Source organism: Phodopus roborovskii, unplaced genomic scaffold, assembly GCF_943737965.1.
Source record: "Phodopus roborovskii unplaced genomic scaffold, PHOROB, whole genome shotgun sequence".
NCBI classification, from domain to species: Eukaryota; Metazoa; Chordata; class Mammalia; order Rodentia; family Cricetidae; genus Phodopus; species Phodopus roborovskii.
The window spans coordinates 4,640,608-4,664,492 of NW_026126636.1; the positions used below are offsets into that span (position 1 = coordinate 4,640,608).

The following is a 23,885-nucleotide window of genomic DNA, read 5'->3' on the forward strand; positions in this document are numbered from 1 at the left end:
TTTCGTTGTTTTATGGGTGTTGTGTCTGCATGTGTGTATGTGTACAATGTGCGTGCAGTGCTCGCAGAGGCCAGAAGAGGGCATCAAATACTTTGGGACTGGAGTTACAGCCTGTTGTGAACTGCAGTATGGGTGCTGGATCTTTGGAGAACAGCCAGTGCTTATAACCATTGAGTCATCTCTCAAGTCTCCATTTTTTCTGTTTTCACATAGTTATTTTATGAACTCTGACCACCTCTAAGTCAATGGAGTGGATGGTCACACTAAATACTTCAAGTCTCCAGTGTGCTAAAATTAATCTGTATGTTTCCTGGCAGTACTGGGAATTGAACCCAGGTCCTCATGCTTGCTAAGCAAGCCCTCTACTGCTGACCTACAGCCCCAGCTAGAGTCAGCAGTTATGAGCAAATCCGTTTCCTCTCTAACTTTTCTCCTCACATGGTGCATATCATGCTTGGTTCTTTGCCCTTGGGTTTTTCGTTTTGTTTTAATGTGTATGGGTGTTGGGGAAAACTGTATTGGATCCCTTGGGACTGGATTTCAGCATGGGTGGTTATGAGCTGCCTGGTGTGGGTGCTAGAAGCCAAACTCTGATGCTCTGCAAGAGCAACAAGTACTCTCAGCTTGTGAGCCATCTCTCCAGCCTCCTCCTCAGTAAAAACTAAATTTACTGTAAAAGGTAAGCCCTGGAGCTGATATTACATGCTGAAGACTTTTCCTCTCCCTTCCCTGTTCATTGCAGCTGTATGTAGGTGTCATTGTAGCTCAGGTTGGCTTCAAATTTATAACCCTTTTTCGGCTCCATCAACTCCTGGCTTCCATGCCCACACCCACAGCTGGACTTTTCAGATTCTACAATGCAGCAAATTCTCCGAATCTAAGCAAGCTCCTGCTTGGCAGCGTTCCCTCCTGTCCTGGCCTCATTCCTCTTTATGTGTTTATCACCATAATGATTGACAGACAGAGGCAGGTGGATCTCTGTGAGTTCAAGGCCAGCCTGGTCTACAGAGGGAGTTCTAGGACAACCAGAGCTACACAGAAACCTTGACTCAAAAACAAAAACCGGAAGACAAGGTCAGTGAGTCAAGGCTAGACAGGCACACCATCCCTCAAAGGGATTGTCACACACCGTATCAGGGAGTCAGCCTGGCCAGCTAGAAAGCCTCAAGTGACTGCAGGAACTCTCATCATGTCTCATGAGTCTGTTGAGAATTCAAATGAATAGAGGTGCTTCATGTCCTGAGGATAATGGCCCTTGAGTGGGCTCTAAAACACCTGCCCAGGGGAGGCTCATTAACAGTGTTCACAGGCCTTGAGGGACTCTATAGCTTGCTTAATGAGAACTGTGTCGGTCCTGGGGTTTGAACTCAGCTAGCAACAGCCACATCCCCAACCCCTCACTGGGGGATTCTAGGCAGGGGCTTTACCATTGAGCCACACCCCAGCCCCTCACTGGGGGTTTCTAGGCAGGGGCTCTACCATTGAGCCACACCCCAGCCCCTCACTGGGGGATTCTAGGCAGGGGCTCTACCACTGAGTCACACTTCCGGGCCCTTACTGGGGGATTCTAGACAAGTACTGAACTATGTCACAAGCTCCCTCTCTTTAAATTAATGTGTATATGTGCACATGCCAAAAATGCCCTATAAGGCCAAAAGAGGGCTTTGAATCTGGAACTGGAATTACATGTGGTTGTAAGCTCCATGATAACTGGTGTTGGGAATGAACTCCCATCTGCAAGGGCAGTGAATGCTCCTAACTCCGAGCCGTCTCTCCAGCTTCCCTGATTCTTTTTATTTTGCCTTTTGAGATGGGATCTTGCTATTGCCCAGGCTGACCTTGGACTCATGGTGTAGTCCAGGCACGCCTTCTGAGTAGCTGTATTACACACTTGTATCACCAGTCCTGGCCATTTTCTTTAATTTTTAGACATTTTATTTTACTCGTGTGTGAGGGATTGTATGTGCCTGTGGACGCCAGAAGAGGGCAGCATATTCCCTGAAGCTGGAGTTCCAGGCAGTTGTGAGCTTCCCAACATGGGTGGTGGGAACTGAACTCAGGTTCTCGAGAGCAGTGTGTGCTCTTGACTGCTGAGCCGTTTCTCCAGCCCTCTATCTTTTTTTTTTTTTTCTTTTTAACATGTGTATAACGTGTGTGTGTGGACATAAGTGCATTTCTCTCCCCTTTTCGTAGGTTCTCAGACTGGAACTCAGGCTTGTAGGCTGTGCAGCTTTACGTTCCCAGCCATTTTGCCCTGTAGCTGGGAAATGGCTAGGCAGTTTAGAATATTTGTTGCTCTTGCAGAGGGCTTGGGTTAAATTCCTAACACTCATATAGTGGCTTATAACCACCTGTAACTCTAGTTCTAGAGTATCTGATGTCTATATCTGGAACACAGGTAGTGTACTACATATACATGAAGGCAAAACATTCAAACATACGAAATAAATACATCTTTAAATACCTTTTCTTCTCCCCCCACCCCCGTTTTTTTTGTTTGTTTGTTTGTTTGTTTGTTTTGTTTTGTTTTTTCCGGAGACAGGGCTTCTCTGTGGCTTTGGAGGCTGTCCTGGAACTAGCTTTTGTAGACTAGGCTGGTCTTGAACTCACAGAGACCCGCCTGTCTCTGCTTCCCAAGTACTGGGATTAAAGGTATATGCCACCACCGCTCAGCCAAACAAAACAAAACAAAACAAAAAAAAAAAAACAAAAACAAAAACAAAAAAAACTTTTAAAGCAAACAAAAACACTGGAAAAAAGTATTAGCATGGGGCTAAACTTTATGATTCTCACGGTTAATCCCAGGTCTCAGAGGTAGAGGCAGGTGGATCTCTGTGAGTTCAAGGCCAGCCTGAGCTGTGTAGAGAGACCCTGTCTCAAAACAAGTAAATCATATTTATATGATTATATAAAGTGTATTTTATATGTAATTATATAAAATATATTCTAAGTATTTATATATAATTATATATGTTAGCATGATACAAATGTTTAGCAAATTATTTAAACTAAAACTTATCTGTTGTCCATGACTGTTTAGATTTTCTTGCAAGGTCTTAAAATAGATGCAAATCAAAAGAGAAAAGCTATTTTAAATCTAAAGTAGATTGATTACTTAATTTCCAATTACTTAAAATGGAAAATATCTCATTTTCTGGTGTTTTTTGGGGGGCGATGGGCAGGGTCTCACTGTTTAGCTATAGCTAACCTGGAAATCACTTCGGAGGCTAGGCTGGCCTCGAACTCACGGAGGTCCATCCTCCTGCCTCCATCATGCTCCAAGGCAGGGAGGGTCTTCTGTAACACAAGCTGGCTGCTTAACAGAGTGGTCCTGAACCAGAGAGATCCTCCTGCCCCAGTCTCCCACACTGTCTAAAATAAAAACGGAATTTTATTTTAAAGATTTATTTGTTTATTTTTATTTTATGTGCATGTATATCTGTATGAGGATGCCCTGGGATAGTAGTTATAGACAGTTATGAGCTGTCATGTGGGTGCCGGGAACTGAACCCAGGTCCTCCAGAAGAGCAGCCAGTGCTCTGAACGGCTGGGCTAACTCTCCAGCCCCGACAAGGGAATTTTAAGCTCCATTTGTTTGCCCACTTCTCCTGTGCTAGGGAAGCGACCGCGGGCAGAAAAAACTCACCAAAGGCTGTGGAGAAATTCCGGGGCAGGGCCCTTGCTTCAAGCGACCACCAGGGGGTGCTGTCGGAGAGAGAGGGGGCTGGCAGCCGCGAACCTCCGAAGCTTTGCCACACGCTGCCAGGACCCACAGGACAGATGTGCGCGTCGTCGCGCAGCACTAGGAAATAGCGGGATTTAAGCATACATCTGTTTCTTTTGTTTCCCCTTCCATTTCCTTTTTGCCTTCCCTTTTCCTCTTCCCCTTCCACTCTCTCCCACCCTGCCCCCCCCACCCTTAGGCCTGTGAAGCTCAGGATGGTTTTGAACCCGTAATCCTCCTTGCCTACATCTCCCCACTACTACTGGGATTACAATTACAGGTGTGCACTATTCTGTCTGGCTTGAATTTAGATCCCTTCCGTTCTTCAGCCTGAAGAATGAATGAAGGTGTGTGTGTGTGTGTGTGTGTGTGTGTGTGTGTGTGTGTGTGTGTGCGCGCGCGCGCTTTTTTTCTTTCTAGCACATTCCTTCCTCCCTCTTCATATATACACACCTGTCTCAAACCCCTTCGCACTGTACTTTCTGCTGCTGCAGCCCTAACCAAGGGCCTTTCCTCTCTAGTGCCTTCCACTGCCCTGCCTCTAGCCTTCTGCATGCTCCTCCGCTGGGGGGGGGGCGGGGCGGGGGCGGCGGCGGTCTCTCTCTGTTCTTCTCTCTGGGCTTCTGGCCCCAGAAAGCTGCAGACCGCAGCTTCTGGTTTGGGATTCCCAGGAGGATCTGTCACGGATCTGACCCCTGCTCCCAGGAAAACCCATGTCGTTCCTAGGGAAAGGGCAGCACATCGTGGGGTTAACTTGTCCCCCACCCCTCCCGCATCACTGCAGCCTGGGAACTAGAGGCCCTGGGTACACATATCCCTTTGCTCCAGTGGCCGGTCATGAGCACAGTCCTGAATTTCAGGTCTGTAAATCACTCCGGGGTCAGAGAGCTCATAAAATCTATCTTCCCATCATGGTCCACCTGCTGAACCCGTCTCCTCCTCCTTGCAGACTGGATCGAGGAGGGGTTTGGACATATATGCATATATAGGGAGCTGCTGTGGGTACGGCTGGCCAGAGAGGCTTCTGCAGAGAAGGTGAGGAGGGGGTTCTGGGAACTGATGGGACAGGGGGCTGAAAGGTAACCCCTGCCCTAAGAGCCTAGCTTTCTTATTCTGAGGGAGGCTCACTGCCAGGCTGTGGACACTGGGCATATTATCCATCTGCCTGGGCTCTGCAGCCGGTGAGCATCCCTACGGATGGATGATGGGGTATGGAGTGGAGAAGAGGGACTGCTGGGCTCCCCCCAACTTCGGTTCGATCTCACCCTGCCTCCTTTCCCCCAGCAGGAAGATGGCTTCTGCAACAGCAGAGGGAGAGAAGGGGTCTCCTGCGGTGGTGGGGCTGCTGGTTGTGGGCAACATCATTATTTTGGTAAGTTTTGGGGAGCATGGGGGTGGGGGGGTGGGGGTGACAACCTCAAACCTCAGGTGGGGATGAGGCCCAAGTCTATCTACTAAAGTCTCAAATCCCAGGAGCCTGGAAGGAGGGAGGGAGGGAGCAAAGCAAGAGGGAAGCCTGGGGGAGGGAGGGAGGGAGGGAGGGAAGGAGGGATGGAGGGAGGGGGAGGGAGGGGAGGGAAGCCTGGAGGAGGGAGGGAGGGGGAGGGAAGAAGGGGGAGGGAAGAAGGGGGAGGGAGGGAGGGGAGGGAAGCCTGGAGGAGGAGGGAGGGAGGGGGAGGGAGGGAGGGAGGGGAGGGAAGCCTGGAGGAGGAGGGAGGGAGGGTGAGGGAGGGAGGGAGGGGAGGGATGGAGGGAGGGACCTATTCTCACAGTCGTGCCTGTCTGTAACTGAGCCTTGTGGCTCTTATAGACATCCACAACTTGTGAGAAATGCTTCATAGACAGGAATGGTGGCGCACACATTAATCCCAGCATTTTGAAGGATGAAACCAGAGAGATGCTGTGAGTTTTGAGGCCAACCTAGATCACAGAGTGTGAGACTGTTCTGAGAGAGAAGGAGGGAGGAGGGAGAGCTCAGGCAGCTGCAGGTGTTGCATACCAGCGACCCTGGCACTTGGGGAGCGCAGCAGGAGAGAGTTCAAGGCTGGCTTCAGCCACTTAGAGATTTGAAGACCAGCCTGGGCTGCAGGAGATCTTTAGAACAAATCATTTGGGCTGGGTGTGGTAGCCACATTCTTAATGTAGAAGGCAGAGATGGGGGACTTCAAGGCCAGCTTGGTCTGTGTAGGACATTCCAGGACAGTCGGGCTATACAAGACTCACAAAAACCAGCCACACCGGGGAGCACAGGTCTCTCCCCTCCCCCCTCCCCGCCCCCTCCCCCCTCCCTTCACTGGGGCACTTGTTGGGGGCAGCCAGTTCCAGAGCTGCTCACGCTGTGCGTGGCACTACAAACAAAATGTAGGTTAAGTTTTCGGTCTTAAAACAAACAAACAAAAATCATGCTGCTTTGAAATGACTCTGTAGACCGAAGGTAGCTGTGGCTAACCCTGAGGGCCTGAGTTCAATCCCTGGGACCCATGTAGACCAGGCTGGCCTCTAACTGCTAGCGATCCACCTGCCTCTGCCTCCCGATTGCTGGGATTAAAGATGTGTGCCACATCTGCAGATAATTGTTCCTTTTTAGTGTATTTCTTAGTGTATTTTTAGTGTATTTCTATGTAGACCAGGCTGGCCTTGAAGTCACAGATCTGCCTACTTCTGGGATTAGAGGTATGCACCACCATGTGTAGCCAAGATTTTTTATTTTCTTTATTGGTTATTTGGGAGTTTCATATAGTGAGTTTTAGTCATATCCAGTGTCCCTTTCCCCAAATTTCCCTAGTTTACTTCCAAGGTTTCATTTTTAAAGTATGTGCACATAGCCACTGTAGTGTCCCATGTCTTTAATGCTAGTACTGGAGAGGAAAGGCAGACCGATCTCTGTGAGTTTAAGGCTAGTCTGATCTACATAGTGAGTATCCATGCTAGCCAGGGCTACACAGAGAGACCCCATCTCAAAATAGATAGACAGACAGACAGATGTGTATGCATGTGTTTGTGGGTGCAGGTGAGTGTAGGTGTCCTTAGGGGCCAGAAGGGGCATTGGTTTTCCCTGGAGCTGAGTCCCAGGTGGTTGTGAGCCACCTGATACGGGTTCTGGGAACCAGACTCAGTCCTGAGCCACCTGATACGGGTTCTGGGAACCAGACTCAGTCCTCGGGAAGAGCACTAAGCACTCTTAACCACCAACCACCTCTTCAGCCCCTCGATGTTGACCCTCGAAAAATGAAAACTATATGATGCTTCTGCATTGATTTGGCCCGACAGGTTTGAGTTCATGTCCCAGCTCTTTTAGTTATAGGGACTGAGGCCACCAATGTCACCTTTGCGAACCCTGGCGTTCTCACCTGCAGGGGACACAAGGGTGCTTGAGGACAGGAGTTCCGAGACTAATGCTTTTAGAATAGAATCTGGCAAAGTGATGTATGATTTGTATGGCCTTGAGCGATAGGCTAGCTGGTAACAATAGTGAATACTACACACTCAGTGCACAGTTATCCACTAGCTTCTGTCGGGTGATGGTAGCACACGCCTTTAATCCAGCATTTGAGAGGCAGAGGCAGGTGGATCTCTGCGAGTTCAAGGTCAGCCTGGCCTACAGAGTGAGTTTCAAGACAGCCAGACCTGTTACATAGAGAAACCCTGTCTACAAACAAACAAAAAAGCGTTAGCTTTTATCCCCATCAAAAATAGCCACAGAATAGCCCAGTGTGAGAGCACACACTTATAACCCCCAGGCAGCTGAAATAGGAGGATAGACTACCCTGGGCTACACAGCGGATTGGCTACCCTGGGCTACACAGCGGATTGTCCACTCTGGGCTACACAGTAAGTCCAGGCCAACTTGACCTATACCGTGAGACCTCAACAAACCAAAACAAGGAACAGAAGCCTAACCACAGAGAAGTCGTCTTCCTCCTTCTCTTCTTCCTCCTTTTTTCTCCTCCCTCTTCCTTTTCTTTTCTTTTTCTTTCTTTCTTTCTTTCTTTTTTTTTTCTTCCTTTTTTGGTGTTTTGTTTTGAGACTGGGTTTCTCCTTGTGGCAGAACTTAAATGCCCACCTGCCTCTCTCTGCTCAAACCCCAGGTGCTACGATTAAAAGCCTGTGCCACCATGCCTGGCTTTACAGGGGTTTTAATCCTTTGTCTCCATGACAACCCTGTAGTGACCAGATTTTTTTTTTTTTTTTTTGTTTCTTTCTTTTTTTGTTATTTTTGAGACAAGGTCTCTCATGTAGTCTAGCCTGGCCTCAAATTCCCTATGTAGCTAAGGATAGGCTTGAACTTTGGCTCCTTCTGCCTCTTCAGAACTTACAGGTGTGCACCAGCAGGCCCAGTTTCTATGAGGCTGGCTCAGGGCTTTCTGTATGGTAAAGGAGTCCTCTCCCAACTGAGAGAGGTACCCCAGTCTTACTGATATTTCCTTAAGCAAACAGAAACAGATAAGCCTATTTTCTTGGTCCAGTGTAGCTCACCCTCTTGTACGCCCTTCAGTAGCTCCCATGGCTGCTCCATACAAGACCATAGGATGCCAGGCTCTAGGCATCTGGGCAGTCACACAAGGGCTGTGCCGTGTGGCCTTCACACACACACACACACACACACACACACACACACACACACACGCCATGGTGCTGCAGAGAGCAGGCTTGTGAGCTGGCTCTGGCCTTGCCCGGGACAGTGCTTGAACTGGCAGACTAAGGGTTGATGCAGGTGTCATAGCTACCCACCTGTGAAACCCTGTCCTCAGAAGAGCACCGCTAAGCATGGCAGCTCTTCTGTATCCACCCTGCTTGCCTGCTTTTATCTTTGTGGGCTGAGGCTCTGACTGAACCGTTTCTTCCTTCTTGGCTTCTCCCCACCCCATCCCTGCTCAAAGGTATGGGCTGGCCTCCTCCCTTCCAAGACCACCTCACCCCAAGGGCACAGGAAGTTCTGGACCAGGAAAGACGTGCATTTTGGAGACTCACACACCCCAACAGCTGGCACCAGGCACACTGTCTTAATCTCTCCCTGCCCAGTTGTCAGGCCTGGCCCTGTTTGCTGAGACAGTGTGGGTGACGGCTGACCAGTACCGTGTATACCCGCTGATGGGCGTCTCAGGCAAGGATGACGTCTTCGCTGGAGCCTGGATTGCCATCTTCTGCGGCTTCTCCTTCTTCGTGGTGGCCAGTTTTGGTATAGGAGCCGCACTCTGTCGCCGTCGGTCCATGATCCTCACGGTGAGATCCCAGGATGGGGGTGGGGGAGTGGCCATCACAGGCACGGTGACAACAGGGCTGTGTGACTCACGCACAGCACCTCACTGAAGACCTCACAAGCACCCTTTCACTCTCCATGTCCTGGCCCCCGTAACTTAGTTTCAGCTATCACCCACAGAGGCAAGTGGGGTGCAGGGAGGAGAGGGATGGCCATCACAGCTATTAGGAGGCTCCTAAAAGTGATGTAAATATATACACACACATACGCACACATACATATATACACACATGCATACATGTATACACACACACATATATACACATACATATATACACACATGCATACATACATACACACATATACACACATACATGTATACACACATGCATACATACACACATATACACACATACATATATACATGCATGCATGCATACATACATACACACATACATATATACATGCATGCATGCATACATACATACACACATACATATATACATACATGCATGCATACATACATACATGCATGCACACACACATACATACATAATATATATACATACATGCATACATACACACATAAATACATACATATATATATATATATATATATATATATATATATATATTCCCAATAAAGTAATGGGAATTGAAAGCCAGCTATTTGGTCTCCAAGGTCTGTGGTCCTGAGTTGTGGCAATAACAATGAAATTTAATAACAGTTGTCATTTAGCAAGCATGCAACCTATGCCCTAAGCTCAACACTTTACCCAGATTAGTTCATGTATGTCACATGGCCTACGATGAAATGCTGCCACCACTCACCTCTACACTATTTGACAGAAAACTGAAACAGGTTCAGAGAGAGAAAGTCACCCATGCAGTTCCTGGAGCAAAGTGCTCTGCATGTACACTGCAGGCCAGCAGAGGGCACCGGATCCCATTACAGATGATTGTGAGCCACCATGTGGTTGCTGGGAATTGAACTTGGAATCTCTGGAAGAGCAGCCGGTGCTCTTAACCTGCCGAGTCATCTCTCAGGCTCACAATCCTCCTGCCTTAGCCTCTCAAGTGCTTGGATTATAGTTGTGTGCCGCCACATCTCACAAACCCATGGTCTTTTTGTTTTAAGACAGAGGTCTCACTATGCTTTAGTTAACCGTGAATTTACAATGTAAACCATGCCTGCTTGGAAATGAACCGCCACACCCAGGAAGTCCACACTCTCAGCAAGCAGTTTAGGCAATGAGCTCTCTCATTGTTGTATGAAACTGTGCTTTTAAGCCCATTTCCAAGACAGAGAAACCAAAGCTCCAAGAGGGAAGCCACCGTCTCCCAGGTGTCGGGGAGAGCAGGCTCCCAGCATCATCACGTGTAGAGTCAACAGGTGTTTACTGCAGGAGAGGCACTGAGCACAACTAAAAAGCCCTTGATCTGGGGCGTGACGGGAGCCTGTGAAGGTTGAGGAGAACCTGCAGGCAGCAAAGGAAGCACGTGGGGGACAATGCTCCCAGCATGCACTGAGAGAAGAGTGTCCTGAATGGAGGGAGCAGCATGAGCATAGGCCCTGTGGCCGCAGGGGGGCAGAAAACATACAGGGGAGGGCCTGGGAGGGGACACCTAGGAGACTTCGGCTTTATCAAGTATAAGATGGAGCTATTAACAGAAGGACTTCCTTACCACTCCCCTCCTCCTCCTTTTATCCCCCCCCCTTGATGCAGGGTCTCACTAAATAGCTCAAACAAGCCTGGAACTCACTATGTAGACCAAGCTACTGCTCAGATGGCTGCCGCTTGCGCCCAAGAGCTGAGACTAAAGGTGTGCATCACCACACCGTTCCTCTCTTCGTGGGGCCTTCATTCTCCCCCACCCTCCAGGCACGAAGTTACCTTTCTGACAGTGATCTAATCAAAGCCCGAAAGTACTGTTTTGGCTTGCTGTTTCTTTGGAGGCAGGGTCTCTGTATGTAGTCCTGGCTGTCCTGGGGCTTTCTGTGTTGACCAGGCTAGCCTCAAACTTACAGAAATCCTCCTGCCTCTGCTTCTCAAGTGCAGGGATTAAATAGGCATGTACCACCACGCCTGGTCCCTAACTACTTTTTTTAAAACCATGTATGGCTTGTCTTTCTTCCCATTTTTTAAAATGTTGTTTTGTGTTTTGGCTTGTGGATTTTTTTTTTTTCAAAGACAAGGCTTCTCTGTAGAGCTGTGACTGTTCTGGAACTCTCTCTGTAGACCAGGCTAGAGTCCAACTCAGTGATCCTCCTGCCTCTGCCTCCTGAGCGCTGGGGTTAAAGACATGTGCCACCATTGACCACATTTGTCTTAAGTTTTCAATCTTCCAGCTCACAGGGTAGTTTTGCAAAATTTGTTCATCGTGTGTGTGTGTGTGTGTGTGTGTGTGTGTGTGTGTGTGTGTGTGCGCGCGCGTGTGCATGCGTGCGTGTGTGTGTGTGTGTGTGTGTGTGTACACTGCCTGAGAGGGAACAGTCTTATTTATACAAGCTAGGTAGTATTGGTGGCAAAAAGGGGGTGGGGCAGATTTCTGTAAATTTGAAACCAGCTCTGTGCATAGTGATTTCCAGGTGAACTAGGGCGGTCCGCTTAATGAGACCCTGCTCAAACAAAACAAAACTAAACATCTGTTCTGGCCCTTTGGGCCGAGGCACCTAGGCATGGCCTTTCCCCTGCCGGCCTCGGTGCCCCGGGCTGCCCGTGCCCTCTCCCTCGGTGCCCCGGGCTGCCCGTGCCCTCTCCCTCGGTGCCACGGGCTCCGGTGCCCTCTCCCTCTGCAGTACCTGCTGCTGATGCTCATAGTCTACATCTTCGAGTGCGCCTCTTGCATCACATCCTACACCCACCGTGACTATGTAAGCCAGGCGGACCAGAGCCCTGTCGGAGGACGGGAGGAGGGGAGGGGGGTGGGCCTCCATCCCTAGCCAGCTGGCTCCTGCTCTTCCCTGTCCTCCCTCCTCAGATGGTGTCCAACCCGTCCCTGATCACCAAGCAAATGCTGACCTTCTACAGCGCAGACAGCGACCAGGGCCAGGAGCTAACCCGCCTCTGGGACCGGGTCATGATTGAGGTGGGTTGGGCTCTGTGATCATTTCCACTCAGGGGGCCCTGATGCTTCTGCTTCCTCCTTCCCAGTTCTAGGATTCCAAGTCTGAGACAAAACGCACCCATATCTAACTCAGAAGCAGAACTTGTGGAGGAGGAGTAAGGAGCAGAGGCAGCCACTGCTGAATCCCAGCTCAGCCTAAGTCGTGCAGGGGCCCAGAAACTGCACCTTGTTGCAGGGTGCCTACCCAAGGGCTTCTGATTAGATAGCCATCTAAGCTGGGCAAGGTGGTGCACCCCTAGAATCCTAGCATTTGGGAGGCTGTGGCAGGCTGCCACCAGTGAGAGCCTGTGCCCAAAACAACAGCACACTCCTCAGTGGGCTGAGAAAAGCCATAAATCGGCCTTTTGTAAAATCTGATTTAAATGTTTTATGTGCATAGGTGTGTCTGTGTGTTTGTGTAGACATGTGTGGGTGCCCACAGAGGTCAGAGGAGGCCACTGCAGTTACAGGTGATTACAAGCCACCCAACATGGCTGCTGGGAATTGAATTTGCATCCTCTTGATGAGCATCAGATTTTTTTTTTGTGGGGGTTTATTTTTCGAGACAGGGTTTCCCTATATTGCTTTGGAGCCTGTCCTGGAACTTGCTCTGTAGACCAGGTTGGTCTCGAACTCACGGAGATCTGCCTGCCTCTGCCTCCCGAGTGCTGGAACTAAAGGCATGTGCCACCAACACCCGGCGCATCAGATGTTTTTAACATCTAGTTTTTAGTGTCATTCTGTCAGCACAGAAGAATTTTAAAGAAAACGAGTATAGGTTTGGGCCAAATCTATCAGCCTTGTACACCCCCCCACACACACACACACAGAGCCCAGGACTCTAACAAATGGGGTCCAGCTGAGCCATAAGCCGATCTTTTACTGTGAACTCAGCCCCGGCGCTGCCTAAACCTGGCTCTTTCTACAGCAAGAATGCTGTGGCACATCTGGCCCCATGGACTGGGTGAATTACACGTCAGCCTTCCGGGCAGCCACTCCGGAAGTGGAATTCCCCTGGCCCCCTCTGTGCTGTCGCCGCACTGGGAACTTCATCCCACTCAATGAAGAAGGCTGCCGAGTGGGCCACGTGGACTACCTGTTTACCAAGGTGTGTCCCCTTGCCCTGTGCATCTCTGTCCATCTGCTCTGCTTCTGCCTTCCCCGCTTCTGCTGTCTGTCTATCTGTCCATCTGTCTTCCAGCCTCTCCTCTCTGGCCTTTACTTCCTTTCCCTTCCCCCTGATCCTCCCAGCTCTTTGTGTGAGTCAGCAGGATGCACACACACAGTGCGATTCAGGCCTGATAGCTGCAGCTGATTGTCTGGGAATGAAAGCAGCAACAGGAATGTTATCAGTTGCTGGAGCTAGGCCTTGCACACGTGCCTCTCATCCTGCCGGCTTAGTGAGCTGAGGCTGGCTGGTCATCCATTTATGACCAACCTGAGCAACTCCAAGAGCCCCTGCCTCAAAAGTAAAAAGAAGGCCAATGAGAGGGTTCAGTGGTGGAGCCCCTGCCTAGAATCCCCCAGTGAGGGGCTGGGGTGTGGCTCAGTGGTGGAGCCCCTGCCTAGAATCCCCCAGTGAGGGGCTGGGGTGTGGCTCAGTGGTGGAGCCCCTGCCTAGAATCCCCCAGTGAGGGGCTGGGGGTGTGGCTCAGTGATGCAGTGCTTCCTAAGCATGTAAGAGACCTTGGATTTAATCCCTGGCACTGCTAATATTAAAAAATAACAGCGGAAAGTGATTGTGGTTGTACATATCTGTATGTCATCTCAGCTATGCAGAAAAACTGCCGATTTGAGGCTAGCCTGGGAAAAATAACAAAGATCCTGTCTCCAAAAATAAGAAACCCTGAGTATGGCGGTGCACGCCTTTAATCCCAGCACTCGGGAGGCAGAGGCAGGCGGATCTCTGAGTTTGAGGCCAGCCTGATCTACAGAGCGAGTTCCAGGACAGGCTCCAAAGCAATAGAGAAACTTTGTCTAGAAAAACCAAAAAGAAAATAAATGAAATGAAAAGAAAGGAAGAAAGAAAAAGTTAGTTTTAGGCCAGATAGGGCTACATAGTGCCTCAAAATCATCGCAATAGTAAGCAATTCAAGGCAGGCCTGATCTACATAACGAGTTCTAGGTCAGATAGGGCTATGTAGTGAGACCCTGTCTCAACCCAGAACTAACAAATGAGAAATCCTGCCGCTGTTATGACAGCACCTGCCTAGTACAAACAGTAGCACAAAAGGCAATTAGGGCCCTGGTGGAGCGCTCCCTTATGCCGGGTCTTCTCAACTGCTCTGGTTTTTTATTTTCATCACAGCCATAGGAGGAAAAGATGCTAACAGCCCCGCTTGATAGATGACAGAGGAAGAGGTTCGTCCCTATGAGGGGGAGAGCTGGGAGGCCAGGGAAGAGGCAAGGGCATAAGCGGGGGGGGGGGGGGGGGTGGTTAACACTAGACTTGATTCCAGTTGTACCCGTGGCTACAAGTCTTAGATCAGGTTTGGAGGGGAGATGTCCCAGGGGACCCCATCTGCAAGGACAGATTAGGACAACCCATTCTCAAGCCAAAGTCCCATGCGTATTCTTCCATGTGTCACCTCAGAGTCCCTGTGTCCATTCTCCAGACTGCCACTTGGCAGCTTGGAAAGCTGGGGCTCAGAGAGCCAGAATTGTGCCCACATTCTACCAACAGGGAGCAGAGCTAGTTCTGGACCTGGTTGCATCGGACAGGGTCGTGACTCTGGACCTTTGCTCTCAGCTACATTGTGGCTATAACAGGATCTGGAAGGTGGCCCTGGTATAGGACCTTGCTCAACCTTGTCTCTAGTGAGCAGGTATCTGGAATGGATGACAAACAAAGCTGGATTTTAAACACTCAGGGTTTATGGCTAGCTTAGAAAGCCAGGCAGAACATAACCAAGCCTAGACTGACAGCTGCCAATCAGACCAGTAGCTGCTGCCTCTGGGACTGAGTTCAGTATCACTTTCCTGGATTCCCTAACCATCCTGGAAGGCATGCATGGCCCCGGCCCCATTGTACAGATGGGAAAAGTAACGCAAAGTGGGGAAGGGGATGTCTCCCAGGGCACACGGTGACTCCCATCACTTCCCAGCCTCCCATAGTGTCTTCACAAGCCTCTACCATCCCTCTCTCCAGGGTTGCTTTGAGCACATTGGTCACGCCATTGACAGCTACACATGGGGTATATCATGGTTTGGCTTCGCCATCTTGATGTGGACGGTGAGAGATGGCACACCTTTGGGCTGTGGAGGAGGGACCTGCTGGTGTCCCGTGGGCGTGGGCTTGGGGAGACAAGTGGGTTTTTAGGCTAAAGCCCCCAATCTCATCATTTGCCCATCCAGCTCCCCGTGATGCTGATAGCCATGTATTTCTACACCACCCTGTGAAGATGAAGGGGAAGCCATGTGTGTACCTCTGCCTGGAAGCTCCTACCCGAGCCTCCTCAACCTCCTCCCCATCCAACCCCACTCCCGTGTACCTCAGTCACAACCTACCCCTGCCCAGCTCCCTCCATCTTCCCTTCTTGCAATCCCAAAGTCCCTTTGTAGGGGTAGGAGCTGCCCTGGACCCTAGCTGTACCCCAGACCTGGATTTGTATGCCTGGACCCCTTGGCCCCTGTTTCACTTGGCTTATCTGGCTCATCTTTCTGGTGACAACAAAATGTGCTGTCCCGGGAGGCCCTTCCGCTGCTCCTGAAAACCTCTGTGTCGCCACTGCTGCTCAGTAGTTTGTATAAGCTCTGGTAGACCTAGATTGCTGTAAGAGAAGGGACACATTCTGCCATGGTCATTGAGGGGTCCCCAGCGTGTGTCTGAACATGGGCCGGATATCCAATAAATACTGGCTGGCTGAATAAGCACATGAGTCTGTTCTCTGTGTTGTTGAAGGTGGAGGTTAGTCTTTGGGATTTGTATGTATCCTGGGCTAGCCTGGAAGTCAAGGTGATCCTGCCTCATCTGTCACAATCCCCTCCCCTTCCTGGCTCCACCCAGGATTGCTGGTATCCCAGGCATGCAGTACTCCACCCAGCCTGAGTTTGTTTTCTTTTGGGGACAAAGGGTGAGTGAATAAGACTTCAGAAGGAAGTGACAGAATCCAGCTGGCACCGGTGAAGCATCCTATGGGATTTATTTATTGGTTCATGCCATTGATTCAAAATGGCTGGCTGCAGGAATGTCTGGATTCAGTTCAGTCTAGGGTTTCCAGAAACTGGCTTGGCTTTCTCTGCAAACATCACACTTAATACTTTGAAATTTTCTTCTTTCCTTTTTTTTTTTTTTTAAAGAGTCTTTATTTATTTTTTAGATTTATGTATATATTATGTATACAGTGTTCTGCCTGCATGTCTGCCTTTGGGCCAGAAGAGGGCGCCAGATCTCATTACAGATGGGTGTGAGCCACCATGTAGTTGCTGGGAATTGAACTCAGGACCTCTGAGCAGTCAGTGCTCTTAACCACTGAGCCATCTCTCCAGCAGCTTCTTTCTTTCTTTCTTCCTTCCTTCCTTTCTTTCTTTTGAGATATAATCTCATTGTGTAGTTCAGGATCCTCTCTCTCTCTCTCTCTCTCTCTCTCTCTCTCTGTGTGTGTGTGTGTGTGTGTGTGTGTGGCAAAGGCCAAAGGAAGTTATCTGCTTTCTCTGAGCTTCACTTCATTCCCTTAAGACATGGTCTCTCATTGAACCTTGAGCCCAACATTTTCTTCAGGCTAAATTTTTCTGGCCAGTGAGCCCAACAATCCTCCGGTCTCTGCTCCCTCCTCCGCTGGGCTTGCTAGCTGTTAAATATGAGCTCTGAGCTGTTTACCCACTGGGTCACACTCCTGATGTCCCTGCTTCTGCCTCTCGAGTGCTGGGATCCCAGATATGCGTCACAATGGCTAGCTTCAAATCAGAGTTTTCAAAACACCACAGAGATGTGATACGTTCCAGATTTTCATACACAGAAGAGGCCCCACCTTGCTGACTGGCAAAACTGGTTTTTCTGTAGTCCCAAGCAGGAAACTTGCCTCCATCTCTGGGCGCATGTCTGACTAACCTGTAACCACATCAAGGAAATGGGGCACTGTGTGCCACTCTGCTGGGAAACAAGTGCCCTCCCCAGCAGGCTCACTGTGCCTTAGCGTGTGGCTGGGATTCTCTGGCAACCCTGAGTCCTCACCTGTCCCACCCAACTGCCTGAGCCTCACCGTGTCATCTATGAACCGGGGATTATAATAGTCGCTGTCTCACAGCACAGGGTCCCATTGGTGTTTTTGTTGTTGTTGTTTTGGTTTTCTATTCTTTGAAATTTATTTATTTTTTATTTTTCTAGACAGGGTTTCTCTGTGTAGCTCTGGCTGTCCTAGAACTCACCAGGCTGGCCTTGAACTCAGAGATCCTCCTGCCTCTGCCTCCTGAGTGCTGGGACTAAAGGCGTGAGCCACCACTGCCCATCTAATGTCAGCTATGTTTTTAAAATTACTAATTTGTTTATTTTTAATATGCATTAGTCTTTTGCCTGTGGAAGGATGTTAGGTCTCATAGAACTGCAGTTACAGACAGTTGTGAGCCACCATGCGGATGCTGGGAATTGAACCTGGGTCCTCTGGAAGAGCAGTCGGTGATCTTAACCACTGAGCCATCTCTCCAGCTCCCTAAGTTTTAAAAAAATTTAAAAAAAAATCATGCCACTGCTGGTCCATTGTGGAGAATGTCCATATAAGGAAGAGCTATTGTGCTAAGCATGTCTGAACTTGCCCTAAGCAGATAGACAGGCCTTGCTCGGTGTGCTAGGGAGCCTTGGGGTGAACCTGGCCTCCGGGTGAGGGGGTCAGGCAGGCATACCCCCATTTCTGTTCCAGCTGTGCCACCACCCTTCCTGGCTGCTGCTGTCCACGCACCTGCTGAGTAGCTCGGCTGGACTGAGAGCAGGTGTGGCTTGTTGGGGACAGCCTGGGCTGGCTGGACAGCTTTCTCCTTCCTGGCCTCTTGCCCAGAGACCAGGGCCTTTGGGTAAGAGGGGAGCAGAGAGGCGTGGGCCAGGTCAGCAGAGGGATCTTCGGAGAGGGAGGTAGCCATCTGGTGTCTGCCCCTTCTGCAATCCTCCAGCCCTTTCCAGACTGTATTGTTCATCCGCCTCTAACTATCTATGTCTCCCGGTGCCCATGGTCTATCTGGCTCCTCACCTGAGATGGAGGACTCCATGTGGCTTGGTCCCTTGCCACTTCCCCATGCTTATCTCCCTTCCCTGCCCCATTGAGCATCTCATGAGAACCTACAGGACAGAAAGAATAATGGAATGGTTCATAGCAACCAATTCTACTTCAACCATGAGAGCAAGCTTGTTGTGGCGTTTCACTTAAATGTAAAATTTGCATCCCTTTATCCGACCGTTTCCAGTTCGGTGAACCTGTCCAGAATACTCACTTAGAAGTGCATGGCATCACAAGGAGGGTTGAAAAGTAATAACCAGCCAGGTGTGGTGGCACACTCCCTTTAATACAGCATCTGGGAGACAGAGGTAGGAGGGTCCAGAGGTCAAGGCCAGCATGGGCTACATAGAGGCCAGGAGATTCTATTTCAAAACAAAACAAATAGTTGGGGGTGGGGTGGGGGTGATGAGTGCCTTTAGAGGCAGGAGGATCTCTGTGAGTTTAAGACCAGCTTGATCTACATAGTGAATTTCAGGACAGCCAGGGCTACATGGAGAGACTCTATCTTAACTATCCCAAGCGAATATAAATCAGACCCATTTCTCCCTTTATAGAACTTACTTTGAAAGTCAGGTGTGGTGGTGTTGGTAACCCCAGCACTTGGGAGGCTAAAACAGGTGACCCCTGTTTGAAAACCAGCTTGCCTCTCCCTCATTTTAAGAGGGGCACGTAGTTCATCATCATATAACATTTACCTAGCATGCACAACGCCCTGGCTTGGGCCCTCAGCACCACAAAAGCAGAAGGAGACATGTGGGCCGGTAGGATGGCTCAGTGGGTAGAGGAGCTTGCCATGTGTGTTAATTACTTCTCTGTTGCTCTGATTAAAATACTATGACCCAGGCAACTGCTAGTAAAAGGAGGAAAATACAGCTTAATGTTTTAATGACTATTAAAAGTTAGAAATTTTTAAAAAGTTCATCAGCATGTATTTAAAATAACAGGCTAGCTTTGAAACTGGCCTTGTTCGCTGTCTCAATTCTGCCCTCGGGGTCCTCAGTCCTCTACCCCTGCGTGGCATATGACTGTGGACCCCAGTGCACTTGAAATAAAAACTCCTCATGCTATTTGCATCGAGACCGCTCGCTTCTCATAAATAATTTAAAATGTCGCTTTCCCTAAATGGGAACATAAAGGTCCACGCTCTGCAGGTCTTTCACTAGAAGACAAACTTTATTGGGGCTATGGTTTCTGTTTTTCTTTCTTTTCTTTTTTGGTTTTTAAAGGCAGGGTTTCTCTGTGTAACCACTCTTTGGCTATCCTGGTACTAGCTTTGTAGACCAGGCTGGTCTGGAATTCACAGAGATCCACCTGCCTCTGCCTCCCAAGTGCTGGAATTAAAGGCCACCCAGCTGGCTGGGGTTTATTGTTTCAAAGGATAAGAATCTGTCAGGAAGGGGAGGTGTAGTATTCATGTTGGCCCCAGCAGGATACTGAGACACTACATCTCCAACTAAAAAGAATCTGGAAATGGGATGAGAGACTTGACATTCCCAAAGCCTGTTCCCAGTATTATCCTTCCTTCAGCAAGGCTCTACTTCCTCATAACTTCTCTGAAGAGCCCCACCACCCGAGGACAAGTATTCAAATGCCTGAGCCTAGGGGACACCCCCCCACACACACACACACACAGGGTTTCTCTGTGTAACAGCCCTGGAACTTGCATTATAGACCAGGCTGTCCTCAAACTCACAGACATCTGATCTGCCTGCTTATGCCTGATAATCCATTAATGAAGTTAGTGCTTTCATGGTCCCATTACTCCTTGATAGTGCCACCATCAGGGGACCAAAGAATACACTCTTCCTGTCCTCAAATCTTTCTGTCTTTCTGAGACAGGATCAGATTATGCCATCTCTTCGGGACTATATCCAATTCTGAAATCCAAACTTAAACCCCGGGACTAGGGGGGGATCTGCTCAGTAGTAATAGTGTGTGTTGCGCAAGCAGGAGGGCCAGAGTCCAACTCCCTAGAGCCCTTTGTTAAAAAGAAGAAAAACAAAAAGCCAGTGGTGGTAGGCAATGTCTACAACCCAGCTGCTATGGAGTGGACACAGGAGGGTGAGGCAGGATTGCTGGGATTTGCCGGCTGGGAATCTAGCTCCCGAAGCAGTGAGAGACTTCGTCTCAAGGGAAGAAGTTAGGAGAGCAGGGGCCCCTGACATCCTCCTGGGATAGAGCGGGAATCTAGCTCCCGAAGCAGTGAGAGACTTCGTCTCAAGGGAAGAAGTTAGGAGAGCAGGGGCCCTTGACATCCTCCTGGGATAGAGCGGGCGAGATTGGGGAGGTGGGGACGGGTGAGGAGCGGGGGCATGGTTAAAATACACATGTATGAAGTTCTCAAAGAATTAATAAAAGTATATTTAAAAAGCAAGAGACAGGTCTTAGTATTAGAGCAGGAAAAAAAAATCATAAACCCCCATTTGTAGAGGGCAAATCAGACCACGTGACTACTCTAACCACATCAGACCCAATTATATATACATCTACAAGATCAGCTCTGTCAAATCATAATGTAGTGTTTTGTTACTTTGTCTCTCTTTTTCTCTGGGATAGGATCTGGATGTGCAACTCAGACTGGCCTCTGCCTCGGGTTCCCAAGTGAGGGATTACAGGCGAGCTCCACCATTCTCCACTCAAGCCGATGCAGCTCGAAGGCAGGACTCCCAGGGGAACAGTGACTGTACTTGTGTGACTTGAGACAATGGTTTTCACCTCTCTGATCTTCAGAGGTTAACGCGATATAGCACACATCCTCTGCCCAGGCCGATGTGCACAGCGCGATGGGTGGAAAGGGCTGGATCCACCGTTGCTAATGCCGCAGTGCTTCCTTCCAACCCTGGCCGCTTACAGTTGTGGGTACTGAGCCAGGCTCTTCCATCTCTCCCATCCCCACGATTCCTTGCAGCTCTTCTTTAGGCCTAGTTAAAAGCAGTGCGCCTAGCCGGGGGGGGGGTGCAGAGAGAGGGAGGAGCGCTGCGGGCCCCACGTCTCTCCCTGATCAATCAACAGCGAAAGCAACCTCAGGACCAATCAGGAGAGGCAGCGGCAGATCAAGGCCTGCCTCTTTGAGAGCGCCCTCGTGTCTCATTGGTTGTGTACCAGGAGCCAACGAGCAGTACCACTGCAGGCTGGGCCCAGCCAGAACTGGTTTGTGCAAGGTGCCTCCCTGGCTAAGGTCCAGGGAATAGTTGATCCTGGGTGCTGCAAAATACTCAGTGGCTGCTGGCTCAGCAGGCGCTAGACTCACGGAGAATTAGAAAGTGCTGTATTCAATGGAATAGAAGAAGTGTTTATTCAAATAGGCCAATCATGATGGGTTGAGGCACTGCTACCCACACACACAGCTGGCATCGTCTCTGCTGGGACGCGGCTCATCATCCAGGCCATGGTGGTTTAAGAAAAAGAGGCAAGAAAGGGGGCTCTCCAACGCCTGCAGCCCGGTTGGCTTTTAAGGCCCTTCCAGTTTAGTGTGGTGACCCCTACACTCTTGTTTTACTTCCCCTCACTTTGTTAATGATAAGGCAAAGCAGATTCCTAGGGCTGCTCACGCACCGCACCATCAAAATAGCCTTGTATTGCTGGAGCGATGGCTCGGTGGTTAAGAGAACGAGTACTGCGCTTTCAGAGGACCCAGTTTGGTTCCAGGGCCCACATCAGGCAGTTCTTAACTGTCTGTAACTCCAGTGGATCTGACACCGTGTGTGTGTGTGTGTGTGTGTGTGTGTGTGTGTGTGTGTGTGTGTGTGCGCGCGCACGCATGCATGTGTCTGAGAGAGAGAGAGAAAGAGAGAGAGAGAGAGAGAGAGAGAGAGAGAGAGAGAGAGAGATTAAATGGGGGTGGGGACAGAGTCTTTCTGTGTAGCTCTGGATGGCCTGGCACTTGCTATGTAGACCAAGCTCATAGAGATCTGTCTGTGTCCAGGGTGAAAATAAGTCTTTTTTTTTTTTTTTTTTTTTTTTTTTTTTTTTGGTTTGGTTTTAGTTATTATTCCTTTCCTTTATTTTCAGATTTTCAGGTAAATATTTATGGTACAAACTAGATTTGTGCACAGTGTCTCCCCAAAATGGCTATGTGTAGCCCCCCTAATAAATTCCTCATTCCTCCCGCCCCACAGAAATTATTCCCGTGCTCTCCTCGTTTGCTGCAGAAGATAAATCTTTCTCCTTTCTTCCATGTCTGGCTGTACAAATTTGCAATTACCAAGACGCAAACTTGTTGCGTTAGGTTACATCTTCCCTGGACATTGTAAATTTCCACACTATGTAGGGGTTTGAGAGAACGCTTGAGTTTTCAGATTGGAGGTGCTCAAACAGCAGGGCATAAACGGGAAAGATGGTGGTTTCCTTGAATCCATGCTGAAGGAGCCCCCAAGGCCACTGACCGTGACAGACAAAGGTCAGTAGAGAGGGCAGAAAAGGGCAAACTCCGCAGCCAGACAACACTGTCGGCTGGTTGGTGACACATGACATCTCGGTTTCACTCCTTGCTGCTTCCACGCATCACAGGCCAATCAGACGCAAGGTCCGAGTTCCTCAGCCAATCAGCTGCAGTGAGAAGTCAGGCTTCACTGGCTGGTCAGCACCCAACAGGCACCAATAAGGAAAGAGCAGGGCCAGACTCACAGCCAATCAGCGTCTGCCCCAGGATCAAGCGCACCGAGGCTGTGCACGCGGTGGTGGCCTCGAGCTCTTGGCCTTGCGTTGAGCTAACGGCCACTCTGTGCGCTCAAAGTGGATGAGGTTGATGCGGGAAGTGACCGAACTGGTGAGTGCTATGGTTTTTCTTCCTTTTTTCTTTGATATTTGGCCTAGCTCAGAGAATGTTAGGGCTGGGGTGTGGGTGTCCCTGTGTCCGGGACATTGTGGGGTTCTGAAATGACCTTAGGTCGTGTGTCTCTTGGTCACTTTTGGGCCCAGGTTGGGCAGAAGGCTAGGCAAGCATGCATGCCCTCTGACTTTTGTTCATGGTCCTAGAGATCCTTAGCCTGTGCTAAGTGGGAAACGGAGCCACTGGAGGGAGAGGCTTGTGGTTCACTGGTGTGCAATTGGAAGGAAGTTTTCTGGGGTCTTCGGTCCAGCTCGGACCGGAGTCAGTGTTTGTGAGGTTGAAAGTCCATTGGGAAACTCAGTTCCCAGGCTATGTATATGGTCGTTTTCCTGACATAAGGTTGAAGCTCAAGAATTCAGCATTGGGACCGGGTTGGACATGTGACCAGGATGTTTGGCCAGTGGTTCTCTAGAGGTTCTGGGGAGGAAGCCTCTAAATCCCGGCCAAGCCTGTTGCCCAATAGGAATTCATACTTGCCTGATGGAAAGTATTATAGCTTGAGCTAATACTCAACGGTCGTTCTGGCATGTGGGCGAGAGCGGTGTCATCTTTGCTGGTGATGTTTTATTTTGGTTTTTTTGAGACGGGGGACGGGGGGCTTGCTCCGTAGTTAGTCTGGTCCCAATATTATGATCTTCCTGCCTCAGCTTCTGGCGTGATGGAATTGTACGCAATGTGTTCCCACTCCTGGCTCACTGATGTTTTTGCTGTATCTTTGTGGGGCCGTGTGTTGACACCTACTTTCACTTGGCTGTTACAGTTCTCAGAGAACTTCAGGGTACACTGGTGTAGATATGGAACACAGTCCCGTGACTG

At 49.6% G+C, this 23,885-nt stretch overlaps 1 protein-coding gene across 1 annotated transcript; it reads left to right on the top strand.

Annotated features, from left to right (window-relative positions):
* The first annotated feature begins 5,012 nt into the window (after positions 1–5,012).
* Upk1a (uroplakin 1A) lies at positions 5,013–15,741 on the top strand. Its single transcript, XM_051207005.1, has 8 exons — positions 5,013–5,096; positions 8,747–8,947; positions 11,725–11,799; positions 11,907–12,014; positions 12,961–13,140; positions 15,181–15,264; positions 15,387–15,449; positions 15,583–15,741. Exons 1-7 carry the CDS (start codon positions 5,016–5,018, stop codon positions 15,429–15,431), a joined length of 774 nt encoding a protein of 257 aa, XP_051062962.1. The 5' UTR covers positions 5,013–5,015; the 3' UTR covers positions 15,432–15,449; positions 15,583–15,741.
* Positions 15,742–23,885: the final 8,144 nt, after the last annotated feature.

Excerpts from the sequence above, each read along its gene's own strand:
- Upk1a (XM_051207005.1), top strand. The coding sequence starts at position 5,016 with ATGGCTTCTGCAACAGCAGAGGGAGAGAAGGGGTCTCCTGCGGTGGTG. Across the intron at positions 11,800-11,906 it reads CCTACACCCACCGTGACTAT|ATGGTGTCCAACCCGTCCCT; the intron begins GTAAGCCAGGCG and ends CTCCCTCCTCAG. Across the intron at positions 15,265-15,386 it reads TCGCCATCTTGATGTGGACG|CTCCCCGTGATGCTGATAGC; the intron begins GTGAGAGATGGC and ends TTGCCCATCCAG.